Below are 27,084 nucleotides of genomic sequence, written 5' to 3' on the forward strand. Positions count from 1 at the left end.
CAGCCCAGTCTCACACTGTATCCACAAGGCCATGTGTCCATCTACCCGAATTTGCTTACAAGACTCGGTAACCATAGCACTTATTGCGTGCTGTTATTAATGTAAGTGGCAGTTGGATTTTTATATGTTAATGCACATACCTTCTCTTTAAGCCGAGAAGCTTGTTCTCAGAGCTACATGATTGTTCCACACAACAATGACACAGCAACCATGCTTTTATTTCAACAAAGAAAAAATGATACATAACTGCAGTTTACCTTTTTGGTTTTCATTGTGACCACATAATGGCATTACTGTGATGTCACAGCCATTGGTTTAAAAGGAACACTCATTTTTTTCTACTGATTTAAGTGTTGCTCCATAGATTACTTATTAATCAAGAAAATACTTCTCAAACATTAAAACTGTACTTTATAATTCACCTTGAAAAATTTAAAGGCACCCAAAGTTCATCTGCTATATTGCTCAAGTCACTTGAATTTGTTTCCTTCTCAAAACTATTTAAGCAGTCAATAATCAAAGATTGGGGATTATAATTTAGTATTCTATTCAAATAAAGGAATGGAGCAAAACCAGGTTTTATAGAAATGCTTCCTGATCCTCACCCAAATATTTTTACTCAGAGGAGTGAGTCACCAGCTACCAGCTTAAGCAGCATTGTATAAGTCTCTTTACAGAAAAGCTGGGCTTCTCTTTCTTGCAGTTACAAACAAGGAAATTAATTGTCCAGAAAATTGTATTTTTGTGGTAGTGATTTTATTTTTCATGCTGTTAAAAGCAATTCTGAATCACATCACATTTTATTCCAAATAAGATCCTGATTATTTTTATCATTCATTGCATGAAAGTTCAGTGAGATTCAAATACTGTTATTTTAGGGGCAACAAAGCTTCTGAAAATGTAAAACTTCAAATTAGCACCAAAATCCTTCATGTAAATATTTCAGGATGAATATGAAAGCAATTAAGAAGTTTCTTAGGTAACTACTGAGAAACTAATTTGCCACTGTTGGCAAATAGCACACCGAAGAGGGCTTTGCTAGAGAAACAGTTATTATTTCTCACTTTTTAGACTGGGTGATAACAGGCAAACAACTATGGTGCTCCTGTTCAAGTAGTCTGAAATAGGACAATTATTTATAATACTATATGTGGCTTGCATTAAAACTCATTGGTCAACATATAGAGACATCATCAGTCTTCAAGAAGACAAAAAGTGAGTCAGACTCTTTTAGTGACTTCAGCTTCTTCTGATGACCTTAATATAAGCCCTAGAACTAAGACATCTGCTTTTCTCCAGCCCTTCCAAGCATCAAATCTTAATGCTGATAAGACATTACTACTAGCTGGTCAAGTTTTGCTCCTTGCTCTCACCCATGTAACTTCATCTGCATTCAAATGCTCCAAAGTCAGCTAGCCTGCTACTTCCCAGAGTTCATGTTACATTCTTTATCTAAGACTACTGTTGCTTGTGAAGCCTTTACCTTATTGTCTGCAAATGTAATTTATTTCAGCAGACTACTTTTTGCAAAAGCACTGTCACAGAAAAAAATGGGTGCTTCCAATAGAAAATTATTATCTGGGTTGAATTAATTATACAAAAGTTATTAAATATTAGTTACATTTGCAGACATTATGAGCTAAGTCTAGTCCAAGGTCTAAACATCCTTAGAAGAATTAAATTACATTTTGTATAACCATTTGGTTTTTGAATGAAGACTGTATCGAAGTAAGGAATCCATTAGGAACTACATCATACTTCTATTGAAATACTTTATTTCTTTCACTTTGCATACACTAAAATCTGGAAGACCCCTACTCTTTTCTGGAAAGTTCATTAAGCCTACATCAATCAAGTTTTCCAAACAGAAGTTCTTACATAAGCTACCATATGCACGCTATTTCTTGGTAAAGAGAGGATCACCTTTATAATATTAGAGGATTTCCATTTCAAAGTTAATTCTGTCTTCTGTACAACTGCCTCTATGGCAACAAAAGCTTAACCTTCTATTACCAAAAGAGTGTGGATGGAAACAGCAAGTACTGAACAGATGCAGCTCATAGCACAAGTTTATATTAAAAAAAAAAACCAACAAAAAACAAAACAAACAAACAAAAAAAAAACCAAAAAACAAACAAACAAATTTTACAGACCAAGGTCACTATGTTTTACTTGCCCTTAGCTTCTCTATGTATTTTAACAATGATGTTTCATTGTGTGCATTCAAACAATTGAGGACTTTTTTTAAGGCTTCTAAACATGAAAAAAATATTTTTATTTATTTTTGATTGGTGATGATCTTTGCACTTTAGACATGCAGGTAGCAGCTTGTAGTAAAGCCACAACACACAAAACATTTTTTATTGTGTAAGATATGCCTAAAGCAACTTTGTAATTATATGCAGTACGTAGTCTGGAGTACTAGATAATTCTGAGAATATATGCAGAATGAAAGATAGAGGCTTTCCTCCTTGAACTCAGCTGATATTTTCTTTTTATCACCACCACCGCCCCTTCGCCAGCCCATGTGAAATAAGCTTTGCATCAGAAAAGGAGCTAGTCCTGCTCAGCATGTTAATGGCATTTGCAGCAGATACTCAAGGAACTAAAGGGGCTGTGAAAACCCTTTTCAATGATGTCTATACACAAGTCTAGTTTAATTAACAAATTAAAATTTTTTAGTAATAAAACCCATTTCTTCATAGAATTTGACATTAAAACTATTTGTCTGTCAGTTTGAAAAAGAATTGATAAAGAAAAATTTAACTTTTAATGATACATTCCCAGAGGTTCATAAGGCATGCCCTTTAAAATCATGAGCATTGGGATCAAGCTCTACACTGTAATATACCCTCTGAAGGGAGCAGAGATTAAATCATCCTCCAGGACAGCTTATAATTAAAAAAAGAACCCACAACTGTTACATGAAGAGGAGGACAATGAGATGGCAGATTATTTGTAGCAAGGAGAATAAGGGAGCTTGAGCAACTCATCCAAAAACAATCCTGACAGATTTTGAAAGATTTCTAATTGTGAAGACACTTCTCCAGTTTTTTGGGGGTATATATTTTCTCAGTAGGAACACTGATAAATTGTATTCTTAGGAAGCACATTCTTCTAGTGGCTGTCAGTTCACAAACAAGATTAAGAGATTTATGCATAGGTCCTAGAAAAGATTAGATCATTGTCCCAACAAAATCTGGTGACATACAAGATTTACAAGATTATTACCAGCAAAATACTTCCCCGCCCCCCCCCCCCCCCCCCCCCCCCCCTTCTTACAGAAGAACTTCCATGCAATACAATATAGGATATGGAGGTTCTGGAAGAATGGTTGGTAAGCCACTGACCTTTCTAGGTGGAATAATGGGTATCGGAGCATCATTATGAAGAGAGAGCAAGGTGTACAATAGTGTTTCAAGGTGCATTTCATTAAGGTTTATCAAGATCATACTGTGATCTTTAAAAAAAGGTTTCCAGACTGGAGCAAAAACAGATCAGAAAGAAATGTTGCTGATGTAAAAGGAGAAAATAGAGAATAATTTGCAGATATGGCCAGTGAGTATACTGTGAATTTGATAAGAGAGGTGGCTTAAAGGCAAAGTATATGTTATAGAACAGCGGTTATGGCAGAAACTGCTGTTGGGTCTAGAGTTACATATATAATATCTAATACATAATAATGTATAATGCAATATTTAATATTCATTACCACCTATCTGAACAGAAAACATAATAATGTGATTTGTTACTCAGCTCAGCAGAACACCCTCCTGCACAGCCTCTAGGTAAGGTGAAATAAGGCATTCCTTACTCTCAGCTGTTACTTGGGGGACAAGGGGATGGGAAACAAGTATTTCAAAGTAAGTATTTCAGGCACAATAAGTCAGTATTTTCCAGTATTTTATTAGAAAATTCCTCACAACCTCTATCCTGAAGTTCATGTCTAAAAATCTTTTAAAAATCTTTTTTTTTTCCTGTTGAATTTAGGTTTTGGGGGTTTTTTTTTGAGGGGTTTGGGGGTTTTGTTGTTTTTGTGGGGTTTTGGTTTGTTTTTTTTTTTTTTACACAGTGAAAGATGCATTCTAATCTTGAACTTGGCACACTTCAGCCTTAAAGTTACTTTTTACATTGCTAAAAAAATAAGATGGGGTCAAATTTTTCCTCATAGCCCTTACCAACCAACATGTTTTAATATTGTTTCTTTTGACAAGCTACTGTTGATGAAAGGCCAAAGGTCTGATACTGTCACAGCTCCTTCTATACTAATGCCACCACCTATCGCAAACTCTTGTGTGTCTACAGCAGCGAGAACTTTTCTCTGACATATAGCTCATAGCGTCACTGCAGACAAATATAGTCCACCCCCAAGACAAACACACAGAAGTCTCCAGACTCCAACTATCACAACAGGTAAGAAATAAACACACAATTGTTCTTAAATAGTCATTTTTAGCTGGCACATCTAACTTAGCTCTCTCACTCAAAGTTGCATTCCTTGGAAACAAGTGAGACATACTTGGAGAAACACTGTTGTTTGCAAGCTTCCAATATTCTGCAGTAAATTATTTTTTAGGTGGGGAATACAGCCCATTGTGCAGTCAATTTTTAGGCCTTTTAATGAATATTTTTTTTTTATGATCTTGCTGGATTTCCACAGTTAATTATGCAGTCTAATCTATATCCCATGACAGCATGCATTTACACAAGTCATTATTCTTCTTTTTGATTATGTAATGTGCTACATGCTATGATTGTAATTAACACCTTTGGAGAATTCAGTCTCTGTCATATGAATATGCATAATAATGAAGAGGTCCAAGAGGTAGATGATATTTTAAAATAACTTAGATTTTATTGCTTATGACTGTGCTCATAAAAGTACAACAGATTTTAAAGGTTCTTGCTGCTGCCCAGCAAGACTGGAAATACAATAACTAACTTCTGATTCAGTGAACCTTCCCATCCCCAAAAGAAAATAACATACGTTATCTGTGGTTGCATGTGGCTTCTACAATGCAAAATTATATTTATGGTAATGGTCAAATCAATTATTTACTTCACTATAACTGAAAAATTCTTATAATACTCAAATGTTCATCAGAAATTCCTAATTTTCCTTTAACTTACTTAATATGGACATATATATTGTTCTTATAAAGCTGGGGAAAAAAAACACACAAAATCTATTCTGGATAAAACCTACTTGCTGTCTTATTCTATTTTGATGGTGAGAGTGGGGTGGGTGGAATGATAATATAGACGGATATTCTTTAAACACCTTGTGGAGATTTCTTCTCCAGCACACTCCTTATTCCTGTTCTGGAGGTTATTTTTCAGGCTCAGCAGATGCAGATTTATCACAAAAGTACAACAAAACATACACTACAAAAAACCGCACATATACACAAACCCCACAGTTTACATATTCACTTAATCTATCCACAATTACTTTTTTTTAAACTTTCAAGGTAATGCTATGAAGAGATAATCCCAAAGACAAATTCATGCATTAAAGAACACTATGAAAGTTCCTGGATATTCCAGCCAAAGTTAGTCTGGCCCATAAAGCTAATGTATTTAATTGTACATCATTCATTCCCACACATTGTTATACCTTAAAGTATTTCAAGATCATCTGAACAATCTATTGTCCATAGAAGTCTTTGACTACTATTCTACAATAATCAATCTTACTTGCAGGATCATACCTATGGAGCACTTGCCACAATGAGATTCTAACTGATCAGTTCTGTTATAATAAGGATATTTAATGAGTACCGATAAATTTGGTTCACTGAACAACACAGAAGACACCTGATGACTATCTAAGAGGAAAAAAGATTACAACTAAAGCATTGTGACAGGACCACAAGTGTTTCTTTATAAAACAAGGGAACAGAGTACGTCCTTCTTGTCTTACATTTCACCCTGTGCATGCACAAAATTTCACTTCTTTGTGATATTAATTCTGTACCTGTGTTTTTTTAAAGAACCAAATGCAGAGGCTTAGTAAAAGTAAGCTGTTGAAAATAACGGATGGAAGGTCCCGAATGTTTACTAAGAGAGAATATACAACTACCGGAAGAGAAGTTCCACAGTAACATGAAGTGTTAACCATGTAGTGTCATATCACGTCTGATGAAGGAGAAGGAACTGGAGTGCTTGCTGAATTTGAGGATTTAGAAAAAAGAAAGTCAAACCACTATAGATTTATTAAATGTACTAATCTACACAGTATGAAGCAGTAGAGGTTTTACAAGCTAAAATTTTGCAGGAAGAGGAGGTGGCAATATTACCACAACTATCTAGTGACCAAGATCAAACATGAATTTGACATGAGTGAAAGGACAGGTCTGGCAGTACATCCCACCACAGCAGTGACCACACTCTACTGCAGACACAGTCTAAGCACCAGGAACTCGCCCCAGCTAGAGAACAGTCCCAACACTGGCCATTTTCCCCACGTCAGTACCGAAATAAACTTTCTGCTGGCAAGTGTTTCACTGCACTTCTGTACAAATCAGAAGCCCTCCAGTAGTCTGACTTTTGACAGAGTAAAACCTGCTGGTTCCAGTCAACAGTTGCTCCTTACGGTAGCTTGACAGATAAAGATACTGAGACACTCCCCTTCCACTTTTCTATCTTACTTAAATGTTAACTTATCTCCTGTCAGAGTGAACTCTTGTAAGCTTTAAGCTCAGTGTTCTCCTGGACCACCAGTGGAAAAATCATGCTCAGTACTAGATGAAACAGTAGGAGAAGAACACAAAAAGTTCATGAGATACAGAAGACATGTAATGAGAAAAAAAAATAATTGAGTAATGCCTACAAACCTTGAAGAAGATGAAGCTCTTCAAGAATATGTGAAAGGAAAAGCCAGCTACTTGCTAGACTGTGCTAAATACATTTTAAGACCATCTATTCTCATAAGAAATATATATATTGAGATATTAATTACTATGAGAAATCAAAAAGGAAAAGAAACATTTGACACTGAGGTTATGTACATGGAAGTATACAATACCTATCAAATCCTTAATTTAAGGCCATGGTACAGTGGAGTTTGAAATTGAAAACAGAGGAAAAGACTGCATATGGTACCAATTTCAGCTTGCATAAAGCATTGAAAATATGTCAAATGGCAGAAGAAACAAACAGGTTTGCATGGGCTGGGGCCAGAAAAAATAATCTGTTTTAGCAAGCCACAAATAAAGTAGAAATATACACATGCAAAATGAAAGTGAAGATAGCAAGTTTGCAAAATGCAGTCAGAGCGATCCAACAAGAAGCTATGTGGAAGACTGCTTGAGTTTAACACGCTTCCCAGGACATTACGGAGAAAGTGAATAAAAGTATTCTATAAAAACTACTGGAACATTTTGCAAATTTTTAAAAAAAACACAAAACCAAACAAAACAAACAAAAGAAGAAAATCAGAGATTTTTTCATGCTGTAAGAATACAATAGCTAAAACCTTTGCAGTCACACATAACTTGCAATACAATTATAGTAAGATTAAAAAAAAAAATCGTGGATGCAAAAGCACTCTTGCAAAGCAGTTTTTGCTTTTGAGGTAACTGCTAAAGAAAAGCAGAACTACAGGACTCAGTTGCACTTCTGCTAAACTATTGAGAATTTCTCCTAAATTCTGCCCAACACAGGACATGCTACTAAAGACAACAGGTCAGACAGGCATGGCCTAGGCAAAGCACTTCAGCTATTAAAACTGACAATGAAAAATCTACAAGGTCTTCCACAAGTGAGAAAGCCTGTAATTTATTGGGTTTTCTCTTCCACACTGTTCTTCCTTACTCATTTATTTGTCCCTGTACAATAAAGACTTAGCATTTAGTCTTGAATTGTTCATTGCTCTTTCTGAAGCTGTTTTGGTTTTCCTTTCTGATACCAGGAGCTCTGCTCTAACATTGACTCTTATTTGGGAAAATGCATCTTTGCCTCTTACTTCTTTACAGGGAGATGAATTTTGTTTTCCTCGCTCTCTCCTCAGGTTTGAGCTATGGAGAAAGAGTATTATTTCTCTCTGGTAAATTAACTTGTCAGTAGTTAACACCATTATGCAGCGTCCTTAGCTTATTGCAAGCCACTCTGTAGATACTAGACAGCATCATGTTCCCATAGCTCATTCCTTGCCTCTGACCCACTAACCTATACATATTTGTGCACAGACCCCATCAAATACACATACTGTCTTTGCAAGCCTGTCACCTATTTGTATACAACATCCACAGAAGCGTGCCCGTCCTGACGTAACAGAATTTCTAGAAAAGAGTGGATATGTGGATTGGGTTATTTTACATACTTGTAGTATGTCTCTGACAAAATTGTGAATTAAATTACTTCCTGGAAATGATTTACGCATCTATTATGAATATCTTCATATTACGTGAGGAGAGGATCACATATTATTTCAGAAAATGACTAAGGTAACCCATTCTAAAAAGTCTGAAATCCAGTGGAAGAGATTCCTCTGTAATATGCTCATTGTTACCTTGACTAAAACCTTATACGATATTTGGTCATCTGATTCAGAAAGTGTTGAATAAAACTTACAGGAGCAAAAGCAAGGAAGTAATAGAAGAAACAAGATACTTTCTTAATTGAAACAAATAAGGTCACATATACAAACGTGCCACTTACCTTCATCTGACTCAAATCTTTTCTTAAACTCTTTTTTTTTTCTTTACTTTAATAGTTCCAAAAGGATGTTATTAATTAAATTTTATTGCATTTTTGACCCGATGAAATATTACCTTTAATCTTATGAGCACATGCATCTAATTCAATCAGGAAAATATGCTACAATCTGGCTTCTCTTTGAAATATTTTCCCATAACACTTGGTTATTTTTTTCCACAGAAGTTTAAATACTCTGCACAACTCTCTAGAACATTTCAGCTGTTTGTATAGAGTACACATATAGAGAATTTATAGACTATGAATCCTATCCTTCCCTAGTGTTCTTATCATAGTTAATCATCCTACTCTGCTTTGATAGATCTTCCTTTTGAAATGCTTTTCACACACAAAAATTTAATTAGTCTAGTTCCCTGACATGGACTGAGTAGGGAAAGCATTAGTAGGCAGGCATTAAAAATCTTTGAAGAAAATGTATCTTGAAAATTGCAATAAAATTGTAGTTAGAAAAGTCTATATTTTCAGTTTGGTATAGCTTCACTATACTTTAGTAGTTTCTGAGTAAACAAACTGAACCAGACAGTTTACAACCACATCAATATGTTGCTCTTCTGCAATCTACCTACAACTAACACTTGAGGTTTTGTTGTTTTTTGCAATTAGTGCTAAAAGTGCGTGAAAAGATATTGTACAATACAAATTAACAAAGACCTTAGTTTATCGGTACCCTTATGCAAGTCACATTCCTGAAACTTAAAATGGCACACCTTACCCATATCTATCTAAACTATTTGTAAAGCATCTATTGTTTTCATATCTGAATGCCAAAGTCAATGCAAAACTATTTACTATGGGTGGGGACAAAGGCCGGCTGAATTCAGATTAAGTACTCTATATAACTGAGCACATAGTTGTGTTCTTACAGTAATGTTTGGGGGTGCATGTTTAAAATAAATAATAAAAAAAACCTACAACAGTCTAAAGAGCAAAACCATAAAATCCCTGAACATCAGAAAGTACTAAATGAACCCCTGAAGAGCTGGAAAGGGGACAGATATAAGGGGAAGACTGACAACAGACCCATGAATAACAAACCCACTTTATATCATGAAAAAACAAGTCATATATCACTACTTGGTGTATCTGAACACATACAAATAAGTCACAAAGGCAGCAAATATTCCATCCAAAGTTATATACAACAAAGAAAAAATGACTGAACATTTGTGCTCACTCACGAGTATTAAGGCAGCAAATAAAGGCCAAAAAAAATCAAGCACATTCATGCCATGACTTCATACTTCCAATTAAATAGATACAATTTAGTTGCTATGTTGCACTGACCTTACTATGCTGCTCCAAATATTTATGCTTCTTGCTTCTCCTCCCTCTCCTACAGAAAGGAATCTTTCATGGAAAATAACGGGAAGCTGACTTCCTACATGACTTAAGTTCACTAAAGCTGTACGATTTAAAGTATCTAAACATCCTTCCACAGACCACTGGACATGTCCCACACACACTGGCTGTTAACGCAGCTGGGGAACCGACAGCCTCTTTCCCTGTAACCGAAGGCCCTCTCTTCTCACAAATCCCAGCACGTATGATCCCACCTTAACGATCTCTCCTGCCAAACTGCACTGGGCTAATGGGCAACCTGAAAAGGCATGCTAAGAGCCAACCAAGAGAATCTAGAAACTGAATTTGTCAAGCACATACCAAAGAACTTAGTTTATCGTGTCTGTATCGGTTATAATATGTGCTGCCACATCACTATATTGATCAGATCACAAAACATTATGATTGCTTCTACAATAATACAATAGAATTCAGCTTTCTTAGGAACATGAGTTTGTTTTGGCTAGAGTACGTTTGAATTCCTGGCAACGAAGCTTTGAAACGCTTGTTTCTTTTCAGTTGCTATAGCTGTTTCTTACAGACTGCAGACTGATGTGGTCTATACACTGAGTGTGATGCAGTCTAAAAGTTTAAGATAACTAGTTTTAATTTCACAGTTATAGGCAAGACTATCTGTAACACTCTCAAAAGGTGTAAATTATTCAGAAATTTCTCCAATAAAAATGAAGAGCCCATACACCTCTACCACTTCTATTTCAGCTCACTCTTAATGCTGTACTTTTTCCTTTCTGAAATCCTAAAATTAGTAGTTTGTCTTTCAAGTGTTAGAATGAACTCAGAGTTACAGCTGGGGAAGGATAAAGAAGAAAAAGGAGAGTAGGACTCAAAATGTTTGAGATTAATGGCTAGTAATGAACTGAAAGAAATATTGGCAAATTATCCATTACACTCTTGTAAGTAAAACCAGGTATACAACCACATTTCTGAACATAGTATGTGGAAACCTCCTATTAAATAAAAAAAGAATCTTACAAAGTTGTGCCTTTGTGAACACAACTGATGCAGAGTGAGCAGACTTAAATGGCCCCATCATTTTCTTAAGCACTCCCTGGTAAATGGCCCCATCATTTTCTTAAGCACTCCCTGGTAAATGGCCCAGTTTGTGTATACCTTTCAGGAAAACTTTTTATACAAAATATGGTTTTCAGAAGACACAATGGTGCAGCTTTTCTAGAAAGAACAGCCATAGAGATTCTTAAAGAGGTTTTAAAGGCTTACATACTACATCACAGTAATCACAGGTAGTTACATATATTTTACGTAACATACAATCACCTCACTGTGTAAATGGACACGTATGTGAACATTGCATCCTAGATTATACGCCTCATTACATGAAAACTTCAGGTATGTTGACATTTCACAACCAGGCCGTTTATGCAGTCTTTACAAGACTGACTATTACTCCATATGACTAAAAAAAATAACTTAATTATTCATGTGAAAGGGTAACAGTCACATGATAAAGTGCATTTTGGTGTCAACAGTTCTACATCCCAAGCTATTACAGGGGGAGAGCTATGGGCCTTATCAAAGAAAGAGAAAGAACCAGGTTGCCAGAACACTTCATCAGTCTGCCACCCACTTCTTGACTGGATCTGAATGCCATTATGGAGCCTTGAAATCAGTAGAGTTAGGTAAAATCTAAATGAGTTGTTCTGGTGCACTGGTTCTGTGGTGGCTGTATTTGGCCTCACTCTAATACACAGCAATATCTTTAGTGTTATACATTTAAGTTTTATGCTACTATATACATAAACTTCTAACCATAAGAAAGATGTAAGCAAACACTAAATTTATAAAACTGGAGGTTTGGTATTTTACAAAGTTAGACGGCTTTCCAGCTTACTGGTTGCTTAAATAAGATCATGTATTAAAATTTTTTAATGCCTGTATGTGAATGATGGATTAAACAAGAAAGCTGTATACACAAATTCAGCACCTATTCTTAAAGCAGAAAGCAGATTAAATCAGAAACGCAAAAGAATTAGAGCACTTACAGAGAGGGTCATAACTATGGTGGAACAAAGCGTAGCACTAGAACCAGAATGGATCCTCCGTAGTACAACATTTTGGAGTAAGCTTACAACTACTCCGTTTTCAAAAGTACTTATTTTCTATGAGCTGCCTAAAATAGATTATATGGATAAGGAATTAAAATCACTATACTGCTTATGTAGCCAAAGTATCTAGAAACTGAATACCTACCAATAGCATCTCAGTTTTCGAAATAGATAACCAGGTGAAGAGGTATCAGTAACTATGGACTTGATGGGATTTGGCAACCAATAAATTTCATAAGCACACAGTAGTGCTTATGCTTCCCTTCATATGTCTGTCAGTCTAATCACATATATTATTGTTTAAGTGTTGTTTTTTTTTTATCTTCACTTCTGAAATACTATTCTTCTTTGCAGGTTCTCAAGTCATTTATTGTAACTCTCTGCTTGACTCTCTACTCGCTGAAAAAAAAGTGCTCCTAAGATGAGCCAGTCTTACAAATCATTAGAAATAACTGTGAATTGTTCTACAATAGTATTTTGCAGGCCTAGTATTTCAAATATTTGGGAAAAAACCAAGCATTTCCTATACTCCACATCATGCTGAAAAAGGCACTCTACCCAAACTCAAAACTTTCTGAGGCTCACTACAGGAAATGTGCTTAAACAAAATTCCACTTTTTAATACTATGCCAGCCTTTGCCCCTTGATGTTGCCCAAACCTGTTTGTTCACTTCATATCTACCTTTTAATACCCTTCCTTCCTCTGTCATCTGAAACTGTCTGCAATAACTCTCATAACACATACATAAGCACACATGATAATTTCCCTTCTGTAAGCTTTCACAAATTATTTATTTTCATCTTACAATGTCAAACAGCTCTGATTTTTTTTAATCTTGTGTGTTCTTATGTGCAAACTGTTTTACAAATTATTTAATGCAGATCAGCAGTCAGAGACCCTTAATGTTTTTGAGATTTATGCATAACTGTTAAAGGAACATGAAATATCCTAATTTTATTCAGTTTTCTCTGTTACACAGGCAATTTCTGACCAGGCACACTGGTTTCGTAACAAATACGCTTTAAGCATAAAGGCACACTTGTTTTTCCTCATCCTTTTCAAGGGTAAAAATATCATTTTATCAAAGGTGTATTTTAACTACACAAATACATACAGAGTAAATATTTAGGCACACAAGTATGTAATGTGCAATGCACAGACCAGTCACATAGCTATAGTGTAAATCTAATTTCAGACAAATGAAGGTAAATTTGAATAGCATATCCATTTGCTGCTTAGAATGCATGACCTTCTTTGAACATGTTTCATTGGTCTCTTTTCTTTATATTACATTTTTATTTGAAAAATAACAGGGGGAAATCTCACAAGAAAAAACAACACATCAAAATCTCAGGACCATCAAAGCAAACAGGAATGTATTACTGAGTTACAATAATCTCATATGTAACTTTTTAAAAAATAATAAGTGAAGTAATGAAATTATGCTGCTGTTTTATAGAAGGATAGAACAGAATGCATGTCTTGTATAGATTTGATCACAAACACATGTCTAAGAAATTATTGAGTTACCAAAAAAGTACTAGTGAATCACTTAACAAGGGGTTCCCCTTCCCATCTTTCCTCTGTTTATTCCAGCTACTGCTTTCATAAAAATCACTGTTTCATATACAACAAATATTCCTACCATTCTTCTCTATCATTTCCTTTTTAATTTGAGTGCTGTTAAAAGATTAACAAACATGTTATTCTGTGTAGGAGTGGAGGTATCATACATGACCAATAAATAAATAAAATATACTTTAAAACTACACTAAAGGAAAGTATTGCCTACTCACTCTAGCCTGAACAGCACAGACTGAGATAAGTACTTTTCCTTCTTAAAGACTCCAGTTTTTATTTCTCGTGGAGGGAAAAAAAGGAATTATTACCCAAGAAATAAGAGTAAATATATTTGCTTGCACAAAAGCTACTTCATGTTTTCTTACTTTATATAAATTACTATTTTAAACTTCTGGTCTGAAATTAACTTAAGTCACAAATTAGAACTGTCTCTTTCAACCAGAGGGATTCATGCGGAGATCAAACTAACAAACGTAAGCACTGGCATTGGGGAAATAAAAAATTAATCTGACATTTCATGACAACCCACTCAGTGCTTACCATGTATGTGCCACAGTGAAACGCCGCTGTTTCGGTATGTTGCTATTTAAAAGCATCCTGCGCAAAAGCCTTGGAGAGTTTCGAGGAGAAATAACTGGACACAGCCGGGGAGAAGCAGATGAAGATTTCCTAGACGTCCTGGACTTTTCATGTTGCAACAGGTTTTCCCTCAGGGTCTTCACAAGATCTTCATTTAACCAGGGATTTTGACAATGTTTATTATCCACTTCAGGAACAGCCAGAGTGCCTGGACTTGTCTGCTGAGCCATGTTTCCAAAGTAAGTTTGCTATCAAAGTCTAATACAATCGAATATTGGCTTAGCTGCTTAAAATATTTCCTTTCTAATCAGTGCTCAAGAACTGTGCAGAGCTCCAACTCTAGTTCAGCCTATTCTGTTTTCAACATGGTGTCGCTTGCCCTCAGCTTCTCTCTATAGACAATGATCTACAAAGAAAAAAGCAAGCTAACTCCTATACAGAAACCTATTAAACATTACCACTCCTCTCACAGACCTGCTGCCAAAGATCACTTATTAGCTATCATAGCAAGTGAGCACAGGAGGAAGAAACTGCCTTAGTACAGCCTTTGTCAGAGCTGTAAAGCTGCCTGTTAAACTATTGGAACTAATGTGCTGCAGCTGCTTGAGTGACTTCTGGTTATGTACATAAGAAGTGCTGGAGGAGGGCTTAAACATCAGATGTGTGCTCATTTTGTTTGGTTATTCTTTCCCTTTGCTTATTCCTGAACCTTCAGGGAGGCTGAAAGAAAGGGGGACTGCTGAATAACCTCTTCTGTTTTTTCCAGGTTCCACAGTATTTATCATTGTTGTCCCTATTTACCAATCGAGATTACAAACTTTTACCTCTTAACCTAACTAGCAAATGCTACAATTAAATAATGTAAAAGGGCTTAGGTTCGGCTTTGCCTTCCCCACCCCCAAGTCCATTCATCACAACCATTTTCAAATGCATTTAGGAAAGGCTAATACTTGCTACTTCAAATGCTTGTTTTGGTTTTTTTTTTTTGAAAATGTAAGATCAAACTATGGCAGCAACTAGTTGCTGTTTTATGAGATATTCTTAATTCAGTATACTGTCATATCATGACCACTACTTGAACTAAGGGAGTGCCTTTTTGCTGTTCACAGCTGGTGGGGAAATAAACTATCAGAAGATATTAAAAGAAAACTTCCAAAATATAAAAAGGCAAAAGTATTTGCATTTATGTAGTCACCACATACTGCTATTAAATTTCATTTTTAGAGTATCTTTTTTCATGGCATTATGCAAAAAAGATACTGTTACAGTTTTCTGATACAACAAAACCTTTGTCAATCAATCCTGAGGCTTGCTTTTTTTCATTTTTAGTTAACTCACTTCACCTGTTCTGAAAGACAAAATTTTTTATGAACATGTTCAGTTTTGTTCATTGGACACTGGTAGTTGACAAAGACCTGTAATACCTGGTGGTAGGCTAATATTTGCTTAAGCTTAGTACATTCATTTTTACAGCAACAACAACAACAATCTTTTCATTGTAAGCATACTTCCTGTTCATCCTACAGGAACAAACCGTCACCATTTTGTGAGAGATTTCTTTTTAATCTCAGAACACTGGTTACATATAATTTTTGTTGGTGCAATGTGTTTTTCCTCTTTTACTTGGCCTTACAATCCAGCTTTCCTTTGTAAAGAATTTCCTTTTGAAGCACACACAATGTCCAGGCTTTCAGTGGGGTGAAGGGTGTTTGACCACAATGACATGACCAGGTGTGAAAGGCAAATACTGTTTTCTGTTTTATTGCAAAATCAGAAATCTTTCAAAAGCAGCCTTGTGTCACAGCAGAGAGGAATCACCTTTGTACTTAGCACCAAAACCACAATTCCTGATGAGGATTATAAAGAGAACATCATGATGCTGACAGAAGTTGAGCAGAACAGCAACTGAAAGGTCAACTTACTTTAAGAATGACCTTGCGATCAGGTGTCAGCCCCAATTATGTAGACAAGTTTAACTGTACTGCGTCATATGTGAAATTTGATAACAGTGTATTTACAAATTTAACTCAATATCAAACAGCACCACAGAATACAGAAATCACTCTGCATTATGTTTTTGTGTATTTTTCTAAAATTTTGTACAATATTTAATCACTATGTAAAAACTAAAATATAGTAAAACCTGACCAAATACAGAATAAAGCCCAGATACTATTAAAACTACAAACCCAAAATGTTAAACTATGTTTTATTAAGAACAAAATTTAAACTGGAAATCAAGTGTTCATTGACAGACCAAAAAAGAATTTGATTAAATTGTAACTAACACAGGGCTAACACAGTAACTGCTTCCACTCCTTTTCAATTGGAAGACTAGTACACACAGCGTTTGTCCTCAACAAGCAGACGAAATATAAGCATAATGTATGAAAGTGGGGGGTTTTATATCTGTGAAGAACAGACATATCACCCCTCTATTAGTCTATTATTTCTTCTTATTTATTAAAAAAAAAAACACTAGCAATTCCATAGGAGTCCAGTATTTTTTCTTCAGACAATAGTCTGTATAAAGAGAGCTGTATTCTTTTATGCTATGAAATACTGCCATCTGACGTCTGTTCCAAAGCATGTTTTTCAGATAGCTGGCAGTGGCTTTATAAAACCAGACAAACTGACCCGCTGGAGATCAATGAATCAATGACGTCAATAAGACTATTAACATTTAGTACAGCAGGCCCAGGGTCATACTTTACACTGCACTATGTTACAAAGATAATTATAGAAAAGGGAAGTATTAGTCCACACATCAGCAGTTTTATTATCCTTGTTCTTAAAAATATTAGAACTAAGTCAACAAGGACCATTAGCTTGACACCCTTCATTACAGGTATTGAGTGGGTTTGCCACATATTCAAAGGGGTAACATAACGCGTATAGAACAGCAGGATAAGGCCTTTTAACAGGAAAGGTGAACTCAGTCATTATAAAGCAGCACCATTTGCATGAATAGCAAACTAAAATGCTTTTCCTTACTTGGTTAACAGGTTAAATTTCTGAACGTAGATGTTCTCATGCAGTGCTACAGTCTTGGGGAATAGGGGCTGGAAAGGTGCCTGGTGGAAAAGGACCTGGGGCTGTTGTTTGGCAGCCAGCTGAACATGAGCCAGCAGTGTGCCCAGGTGGCCAAGAAGGCCAACAGTATCCTGGGTTGTATCAGAAACTGTGTGGCCAGCAGGACTAGGGCAGCGATTGCCCCCTGTACTGGGCACTGGTGAGGTCGCACCTCAAATACAGGGTTCAGTTTTGGGTCCCTCACTGCAAGAGGGACACTGAGGTGCTGGAGCGTGTCCAGAGATGGGCAACGAGGCTGGCTGCCCTGGTCTACAGAAGAAGCCTTGTGAGGAGCCGCTGAGGGGACTGGGGTTGTTTGGGCTGGAAACAAAGAGGCTCAGGGGAGACCTTATTGCTCTCTACAGCTGCCTGGAAGGAGGTTTTAGGCAGGTGGGTGTAGGTCTCTTCTCCCAGATAACAGGTGATAAGACAAGAGGAAACGGTCTCCAGTTGTGCCAGGGGAGGTTTAGAATGAATATTCTGAAAAAAAATTCTTCACTGAAAGGGTGATCAAACACTGAAACACGCTGCCTAGGAAGGCAATGGACTCACCATCCTTGTAAGTGTTCAAAAACATGTAGATGTGTTGCTTAGGGGCATAGTTTAGTGATGAACTTGGCAGTCCTGGGTTAACAGTTGGACTTGAAGATCTTAAAGGTCTTTTCCAACCTAAATGTTCTATGATTCTTTTCCTCCAGATACCTTATTTTGACAAAGGCCTGCCTCTTCCTCCTCAAAAAATAAAACAAGCAAAAAAAAAATCTGAGAGTACTAAATGAGATCCTCATATGCTCAGAACAATTTTAATTACTAAAAACAGTCCCACAATATAAATTATTTAAGAATCTGTTGAGCTAATCTCTGTAATGCCTAGCATGGATACGTACTATGAAAACTCTTAATCATGCTCACGAAGTTAAATGAAAGCCTTTGGACTGATTTTATTACAGGTTAGAAACATGAACAGCCTTCACTGTAATAAAAAGCAGAGATCTAACTTCCAGCAATATTGAATAACCTCTATGCGAGATAGACACAATGCTTATCAATGAGTCAGGACTGGGAAGAAGGCAGAAAAAGGGCAGTAGCATGAGGTAGCCTACCCAGGTGCTAGAATAAAGTCTTGAAAGAAAATCAGTCCATAAGGAAAAAGTATCATGCACAGTTGAATGTGTCTAGCTACATTAAAAGACAACAAAGTACAATTTTTGTTTTCTGTAAAGATTCTGATTAAAGAACAGCCCTACTTCACTGTTTTAATAAAGATATATCTAATTTTTCTACAAAGATTACTACAACTATTATTAAGACTGGAAAACATTGTTGGCTACTCCTTTGAAAAACTCCAGATAAAAACCACAGTATGTGTTTTTCACACACATTAAGAAAGCATAGGGTACAAGTCCAAAAATTGCTGTAGGGTTTTTAATCAAGATTGCAAAACAAGTATTTTAAAATGTTTTTTTCCAATGAGTTAATTTTCTGGTCTCTTACCTACTCCTATTAGTGAAATGAGGTCACTGAAAGTGGTCTGTGAAATTCCACCAAAAAAGATATTTACTGCTTCTTTTAAAATAAGAACATTTGAGAGCTGATACATATCACATTTTCAAAAGGTAATACTGATAGTGCTTCAAGCATATCCACATTGTGTGTCCTAAGGGCATTTGATTCACTTTCTGATTCTATGTTCTATTTTAAGGCACTCACAGTTAAATCTAATTTTGCTGGTTTAGCTTAGTCACAGCTGCATAGGTAAAAGTTATATCAAGATCAGATTTAATTCTGCCTGCTATACATTTAACTAAATCATCATAAGGCTCAGGACAAAAGCAGAGGACTAGAATATCCCTGTAGCAGAAATCCAGTATTACAAAAATCTACATGTCAGCAGCTTATATTCTCTTCCAGTGATGACTTAAAGTTACTAAAAAATTAAATTCAAGCATGCAATTCTTGTACTTTTAATGAACTTTCTTATGAAAATATATTCCTTATGATAAATATACTTAAATATTACAGGCTTAAAGGGCTCATATTTCTGTTAATCATGAGGACTAGAAAAAGCTGCAGCATACAGAAAAGAAAAAGTTAATAGGTTCTGCAGGTAATACTGTGCAAGATTAAACATGTATTTGATCTCACATAAAAGAGACTAAACAAAGACTTTAAAGTAATTTCTGTGTTACAACTTACTTTGAACAGAGTATGATAAAGTAACTTTAATATTTTAACTATTAATACACATATAAAATACATTACACAATTGTGCCTATTCTAAATTACCCTTAACAGAATTTTTATTAGAACATAAATGCAGTCACTCACTAGGAGCAAAAGAACTCTTTCCCATAAAATATGAAGAGGAAAAGTTATTAAAATACCTCACTTGGGACCAAGAAAAGAATTCCAGACACACAGGAATGCAAGAACAACCCTCCAACCGATGTGTTGCTTCTTTGAAAGCAAGTAGCTCAGTATCACAGGATCATACAAGAATTCAGGTTGTTAATGACCTCAGGTGATCAAGTCCACTGTCCTGCTTAAAGCAGGACCAGCTGTAAGGTCAGATCAGACCATGCTGAGGTACTAGAGCACCTGAGAATGGTGCAGAAGTGGAGAGAAAAGACAAAGTCAGAGGTGGTTGTGAAGAACAGGTGGTATATGATGGTTTAATTTCCTGAAGCAAATAACAGAATCCTGAGGGCATGGTGTGACTGAGGAGAATTCTGATTCTAGATAAGGCAGAAAATAAGAATCTTGGATGATACTATGATTCTTATTTGGAAAGAGAGGTTAATGCATGAATTGAGGAGCAAAGCAGTCAAGGAAGAAAATCAGGATAAAAGAACAAATTAATAGGTGATAGGAAGTCTTTATAAAATGTTATGTACCAGTAAAGTTCACAGTATCATTTTAATACCTGCCAATTGCCACGTTCTCTAAGAGCTGATAGAATATTTAGGGATTTGCAAAGTGCAGGGTTGTGCTTATCAGACCATTTTCCTAGCAGTTACATCCATGGCCTGTTGGGGAGACCATAGGTACCATGCAGCTGCAACAGGTGACTAAAAAGAGTATTGGTTGCAATTAGCACAGAAATAGCAGGCATCCTCTGATAGATAAAACCCTCTATTGCATGGAAAACATGCAATTCCAAATATTCCAAGGAAAATTGCAGGCTGCGCTGTTCACTCTGCATATTTGATCTGAGTAAATTTTCATTAATATCCTAATGGAACAATAGTACCTAAAATTGCATTAAAAGACCGAATCACATCAACTTTCCAAACAATAGTCAGATAGATATACATTTAAAACTATATTTTCAGAAGGAGAACAGAATAAAATAAGAACAGCTTGTGGTACAACCAAAGTTGGGTATGGTATGTTTACCATCAGGAGCAAAACACTTGCTGTCCACTTAAATTTTAGAGTACTTTTATTCTTGAGAATTTCCTAACAAAAAGTTTTCATAATATCAACTGAGATTCACCTTGCAATTCAATAAAGTGTGTTGTATTTAGTCAGTCATTTCTTTTATTATGATTTTTTGAGTGTTTGGAAATATTGTCATGATTCTACAAAAATAAAGTGCTATTTAGCTGCTGATTCCCCCAAATGAGCTACTAGATTTTTATTCTCTTTTCTATGCATGGCAGAAACAACAGAGTTAAGAGAACACAGAGTATATGATAATGAAAGAAAACAAGTTAGATACAACAGCTATGTATTACAATATGGCCAGAGTCCATTCTAAGAACAGAGGAACATTTTGCAATCTATGCACAAGGACTTCAGCAGTATTTTATGCAAATGTCAGAGATAACACTTAGTACTATACTTTCAAAATAATTTTCTAAATGTAATACAGACACAGAACTTCTAAAAAAGCTCCAAACTTCCAACAGAACAGTACACTGAGTTTCTGAAGAATGAATTGAAAATGGAGATTCTCTGAAATCTTTGCAAGGTTCTGCAGTTCCTTCTACAATTCATGCTGCTACAGAAAGTGAATTAAGGATATTTTCAGAATAGTTTGTTCCTGGAATAAAATGCTGTAAACTGAGTGCTGTAGGCAGCCATCCACTGTTTCCCATAAATAACACAGTAAATGGTCTGTCAAAGACCTCCAGTTTAAAAACATTCATTGCCATACATGCACACAAGAAAACAAATGAAGAAGGGGAAGTGATCATCTCAAGAGCAGTCTACTTAGCATTTGGTTATAAATTAAATCATTATGTCAACACTGCATAGGATAGCCTGGAGATTTCCTTCTAACAAGATTAGATGTTCCTTAATTTAAAGAAAAGGATAAAGAAAAACTGCTTCTATCATCAAAAGCTTCCATTAGAAAGGACTACTAATAAAATCCCATTTGAGTACACAAAGCAAGCTATCAACATTTCAAAACAAAATGCCTTTACTACACCAACCCTTGAAAAAAAGGCCCTAGCTAGTGTGACATGTGTTAGAATATCTAACAGATACTTCATAAAAATAAAAGCTGCATTTCTTTTAAAAGATTGTATCAGTGTGGGAAGAAGCTTGTCTTGCCAGGAAAAGATACACAGATGTACCATTACACACATATGCGTTAACATAGAAGTGAGTGACCTCATATGGCAAATAAGAATAAACAGAGTAGCAATAACCGTAATTTCTAAACAATTGTGTAAGAAAACATTTCCTGAGGTCAGATTAAAGGAAATGAATGTAATTCTACATAATTACATCCAAGAACAGACAGGAGCATTAGGCAGCATTCCTGCCACTGCAATGCATAAAGATATCTGTTAACTCTTTGTTAATTACAATTGAAGGACATGGCCTACATGAGCAGAAAACAATTATAAATATAAACTGCTTTGCAGAGTAGTAATGAGGAGAGGTGAAAGGAGAGGGCAGTGGACAGTACAGGGCACAGAATGAACCAAGCTAAACCCTACCTCCCCAGTCTGTATTTAACATGGATATAGGCTTGATTAAAAAGTATAGCAGTTAAGCAAGTTGTGGTTCTAAGATTTCTTGGGGCTAGACCTGTGATAGATACTGTTAGAGCTTTTGGAAAATCAGTTAGCTTAATGATTAGAGCGTAATTTTGCCTGTTGATGTCAGCGAATGCACAATGACTGCGTAAAAATCTAGGGATTATAAAGTATCACAGGAACTTGGCAAAAAGCATATCGACAGTCCAGATTCCCAAACTTCAAAGTTTATTTCTGAAGCTAGGAAGAGCAATAGTTCTTATCAAACTAGACTTAACCCAGGCCCTCCAAGCATGGTAGTTACGCCACAGTATAACGTACAAACAAACAAGTACATTTCTGAGAGGTCAGACACATGCAGAGTTTACTCAATAAGGAATCTAGACCATCTGTTATATTTCAAGTAATCTGTTATTTTGACCACGCATTAAAATTTAAACACCACAAAGGATTTGCTTCTACAATGTTACTAAGAATTGACAGAGTGTATTCCCAGTCAGGTGATAAGGTCCTCTGAAGAAATCTGGGGGGAAAAATGTTCCTTCCCTGCATGGAAAAGCTTGGGATTGTGATACTATGAACATGTCACACTTTTTCCTTTATAGAATTCCCCAGAAAGTAGGATTTTCATAAATCTTTCTAGAATCAACAGTAAGTATTTGTGTATTTGCCAATTCTATCATGTGTCTCTCTCCATCTTAAGAAATAGGACTTAAGTGGTTTCAGGCAACCTTTTGTGGACATAAATGGAAATTTAATTCTACCCTGCAAAATTCTATTCTGCAGTCTTAAATACCATTATTTTCTTCTGAATGTGTGGAATAAAAAACCACTTCAAAATTCCTTTTGGTTGCAGATGGCTTATAAACTTTGTGTATAATAAGAAATCTGGTTTGTATAAGCAATTTTACTCAACCTAATATTTGCCAAAAACATTGGAGAAGTTTTCCCTTATTTTTGCAAGGAAGAAACTAGGAACCAGAAACTACAGCACAATGCACAGTAGAAAAAGGTAATGTACGCTTTAAAAGAAAATGGTAATAGTTGTTTTTAGTACATCAACCTAGAGGTATCCCAAATGATTTATTGAAGTACATCATATGGCACTTATAATTACGGAGGAAAAAAAATATGATGCATTACAGAACTGGAGTATGGCTGCTCTCAGATACTCAAAAGTACTGCAACAGCATTTAAATATGAGGGTCATATGTAATCTATCAGGTAAAGAAAATTACTATATTTATGATTGAAAGCAAACATAATTAGCAGACTTTTAAAAATCACCTTATAAACTGCCCAAAACTAATATTATAGAGTTTTCATGCCTGCTTTAAATGGGGAAAAGAACAATCTCTAGAAGTTGGACAATGAAAGAAGAAATTATCAGTCCTTTGTCACCCTCTACAGGAAAAATCCTAAACTAGAAGCAGTTCTTACCTAACACAATTAATTATACACATCCGTGCCACCACTTCATCACTGGTTTAAGGGACACTGTTTTCAGAGAAGTTAATTTTTCAGACATTCTTGTTGGATATAACCGTAATGAAAATGTTCTTTTTCTTCATTTATAAAGCTGAGGGCAAGAAAAAATTGTCAGATCTTTATAGAATATGTTAAGCATTTGTATTACATTAATACCCCTGTTTTACTGACTGAAACCAAACTAAATTAACATGACAAAAAAATATGTGAAACATTTAGTTGCAGTTGCAGATTCCAAAATTATAAGATTAATTTTAAACTATCCTTTCTGTGCTTAGAGAGGATATTCTGGTTTTATTGTTAACAAAGAACACATGTAACAGCTTTAAAAAAATAATGTTTGCAGCAAGTAGACAAGGAACTAAGGATTCAGAGGGATTTTCATGCACTTGAATGTAAAACATGAAAGCCATTAACTGAAAGAGATAATGGACAGGCCAGACCATGAAGCCACTTGGTATTTTTTAGTTTTATAATTCTGCTACAAGTTCCTGCATTCTGTGACTTTCAGGGGCACAAAATCGAAATTGTGCTGTTCACAGAATGCAGAGATGTAGAAAAGTAAAGAAAAAAGAAACCCATCCATGCTTAATTTCCCTTGACATAGTTATGCAGTGTATCTTTCCACTATATTTTTTTTTTTCCAGGAAGAATCAGACAACCCTGTAGACTACCAAAAGAAAATTCCTACTAGCCAAAAATGCTTTCCAAAACCTCTTTCTTGATATTGAGGGCACTAGGCCTGAAATATCCAGGTTAGATGGGTACCTACAGACAATGTAGTAGCTGTATTTGGGGATTCTTGCTGCCTGTTCCTGTACAGAATCAAAGCAGCAGAACACTACAGTCTGGAAGAAGATGCCTGAGGATAGCCCATTTTCTTTTTAGGAAGGTTGGACTTCCTTTAAAGATTTTAATGTGCCTCTGAAGTTGTTTGTTGAATGCATAATCTTGCCCACATGCAAGCTTAAAAGTCCTTCGCTATCAGAGGAGATTGGGACTGGGTAGCACTTTAGGGAAGTAAAAAATCAAGAGCGCCTCTCGAAAACAAGCACATAACCACGGAGCTGCATTTAGGATATTGGTTGCATAATGAGTTATTGTTATAGAAATTAGGTCCTTCTCTGACAACCAAGACTCCTGTAGATGCTTGGTGGAATGAAAAGAGGATTAATGTAGCCAGCAGATTTTTTGTTATACCTGATTAAAAATGCTGATACAGAAATGAAGAGTATCAGAAAAACTAAAACTGTTCAGCCATGGCATCAAGGTACTTACATTCCTTTACAAACACTGAGGCTCCAGCCTGTCTGTTCCTTTATTGGTGGCAATTTGCATTGGTGAGGAAGAAACATCTCTCATGTAGACCTTTGAATTATTTTTTTTTTTTAATATGGTCATATGAGAAGTCATTTTTTACCAGATGAGATTAGCAGGATCCAAGACAGCAGACCTGATAACTAGTGTCACCTCAACCAGTATTAGATGTCCAGAAACAAGTGTGATGAACCTACAGAGCGCTAAATACCAGGACAGTAATCATACTGTCTGAGACCAAAGGTCCATCTGCTTGAGTATATTTTCTCTGACAACTGCTAGGAGTAAATAATAATTGAAGAGTAGAAGACAAGAAGCATGCAGTGACACTTCCAATCATTTGCAGTGTTCGGACATCTCAAGCCATGTGTTGTCTTTTTACTCAATAGAAAAAATCAGTCAATTTTTCTTCCTTGTGTTTGTCCAGTCATTTCTTGAACCATATAAACTTTAAGCATCTGAACATAAAGACTTCACAACTTTGATTAAAAGCTTCATAAAGCAATAAATATTGGTTCACTTTGGTACTGATAGGAAAAGGAATGCATAATCATATTGGATTCAAGTCTTCAGGATGTCGTGACCTCAGTGGAACACTCTTTTAAGAGGGTAATTCTAAACTGATTGAAGGAAGGAAAGATAAAGATGCTCTGTCTCAACACCAGAGCTGGAGAGTGTTGGTATGGTTCAGTGCTGGGATGTTGATTATACCAAAGTGGCAACATTCTGTTGCAAAATAATACCCAACTAAGTGGTGCCAAAAGTGGCCTACTAGAGAGCTTTGAATATGTGCTGTGGTGGGTAAGATGTTGCAGAAGTAATATTTGTGGTTCCCTCAGGAGCTTTCTCTTGGAAACTCCTTTATGGTAACATCTTGATGGGTACAGAAAAAGATCAGAAGGGGTTACAGAGAAGATACAGGCTAAGAAAAGCAAGGGGCCGAAGTGCTGTCTCTTTCCAGTCCCCAGGAACCTCTGCACAGGTGAATATTGCAACTTAGTTGTCAATGTTCTTCATGAATCCCATTTTTCAGAAGCTATGAGATATTCATGGAAAAGGGTCCAGAAACACCTCTAAATCTCCTGTCTCTAAAAAAGGACCTAGAGGTGCTGTGCGGTGCTCTGAGAAGGCACATGACACTAAAGGAAAACGAAACAATTAAAGAACTGAAATAGAAATTATACTCTGTATTTACTTATTTACTGTGTAATTCTTAAAGTGTTTGGGTTTGTTTTTTTTACCTCAGCTCAACTGCAAGAATGCATCTCATATTTAAAACAAGCTGCCCTGACAACCTAAAGCACAGACTGTCTTGTAGCCTACATGGGAAGAACAGAAACAGGAAAAAAACCTTTGTGTCCTGCAAATGTGTCCAGGATCCTTCCATAATCACGTAAACTGCCCTTACAGGAAGATGAACACCTAAAAAACAAGCTATGATAAAAAAGTATCTGACAGCACAATAAATATGCTCCATAATGTAAATGGGCTTTAAGATAAACACTCAAAGGAAAAAAAAAAAGGTACAAATGGGAGTACATAGAAAAGGGCACATGAAGCATGGTAAAAAGAGGAACAAGAATGAAAATCTGGAGGTCTAAGAAACAGCAGTGATGGTGCAAGACAACAGTATTGGAAAGCTAGTACTGCCAGTTTTGCTGAATGAACAGCCAGTTCTTTGGAAACTTTTTATCTCAGAGGAAACCAAAATTGTGATGGGATGTTTGTGTTATTGTCTATAGATTGTGAATGTCAAGCTGATAGAGCGCTTTACAACTTCAGCACTGTAAACTGAGAACCCTGGGGAGCCATATGTCCAGGACAGAAAATGGTGTGAGTTTGTGCCTAGCAACCAATTTTCAGAGTCATATGATGGCGTAGTGATCCCATCCATCCACACAGTAAGAACGCTCAT

At 35.9% G+C, this 27,084-nt stretch overlaps 1 protein-coding gene across 2 annotated transcripts in view; it reads right to left on the minus strand.

Moving 5' to 3' along the window:
- Positions 1-27,084, minus strand: part of PDE4D (phosphodiesterase 4D) — a 624,925-nt gene that overhangs the window by 349,544 nt on the left and 248,297 nt on the right. The window contains exon 1 of one of the 2 annotated variants that reach the window (XM_005432720.4): positions 14,263-14,870. The exons of the other annotated variant lie outside the window; for it this stretch is intronic. Coding sequence (XP_005432777.1) covers positions 14,263-14,531 — 269 coding nt within the window. The 5' untranslated portion in view covers positions 14,532-14,870. Of the gene's footprint in view, positions 1-14,262; positions 14,871-27,084 lie in introns of those variants that run through there. 2 annotated transcript variants of the gene reach the window in all.

This window comes from Falco cherrug, chromosome Z (genome assembly GCF_023634085.1).
Source record: "Falco cherrug isolate bFalChe1 chromosome Z, bFalChe1.pri, whole genome shotgun sequence".
NCBI classification, from domain to species: domain Eukaryota; kingdom Metazoa; phylum Chordata; class Aves; order Falconiformes; family Falconidae; genus Falco; species Falco cherrug.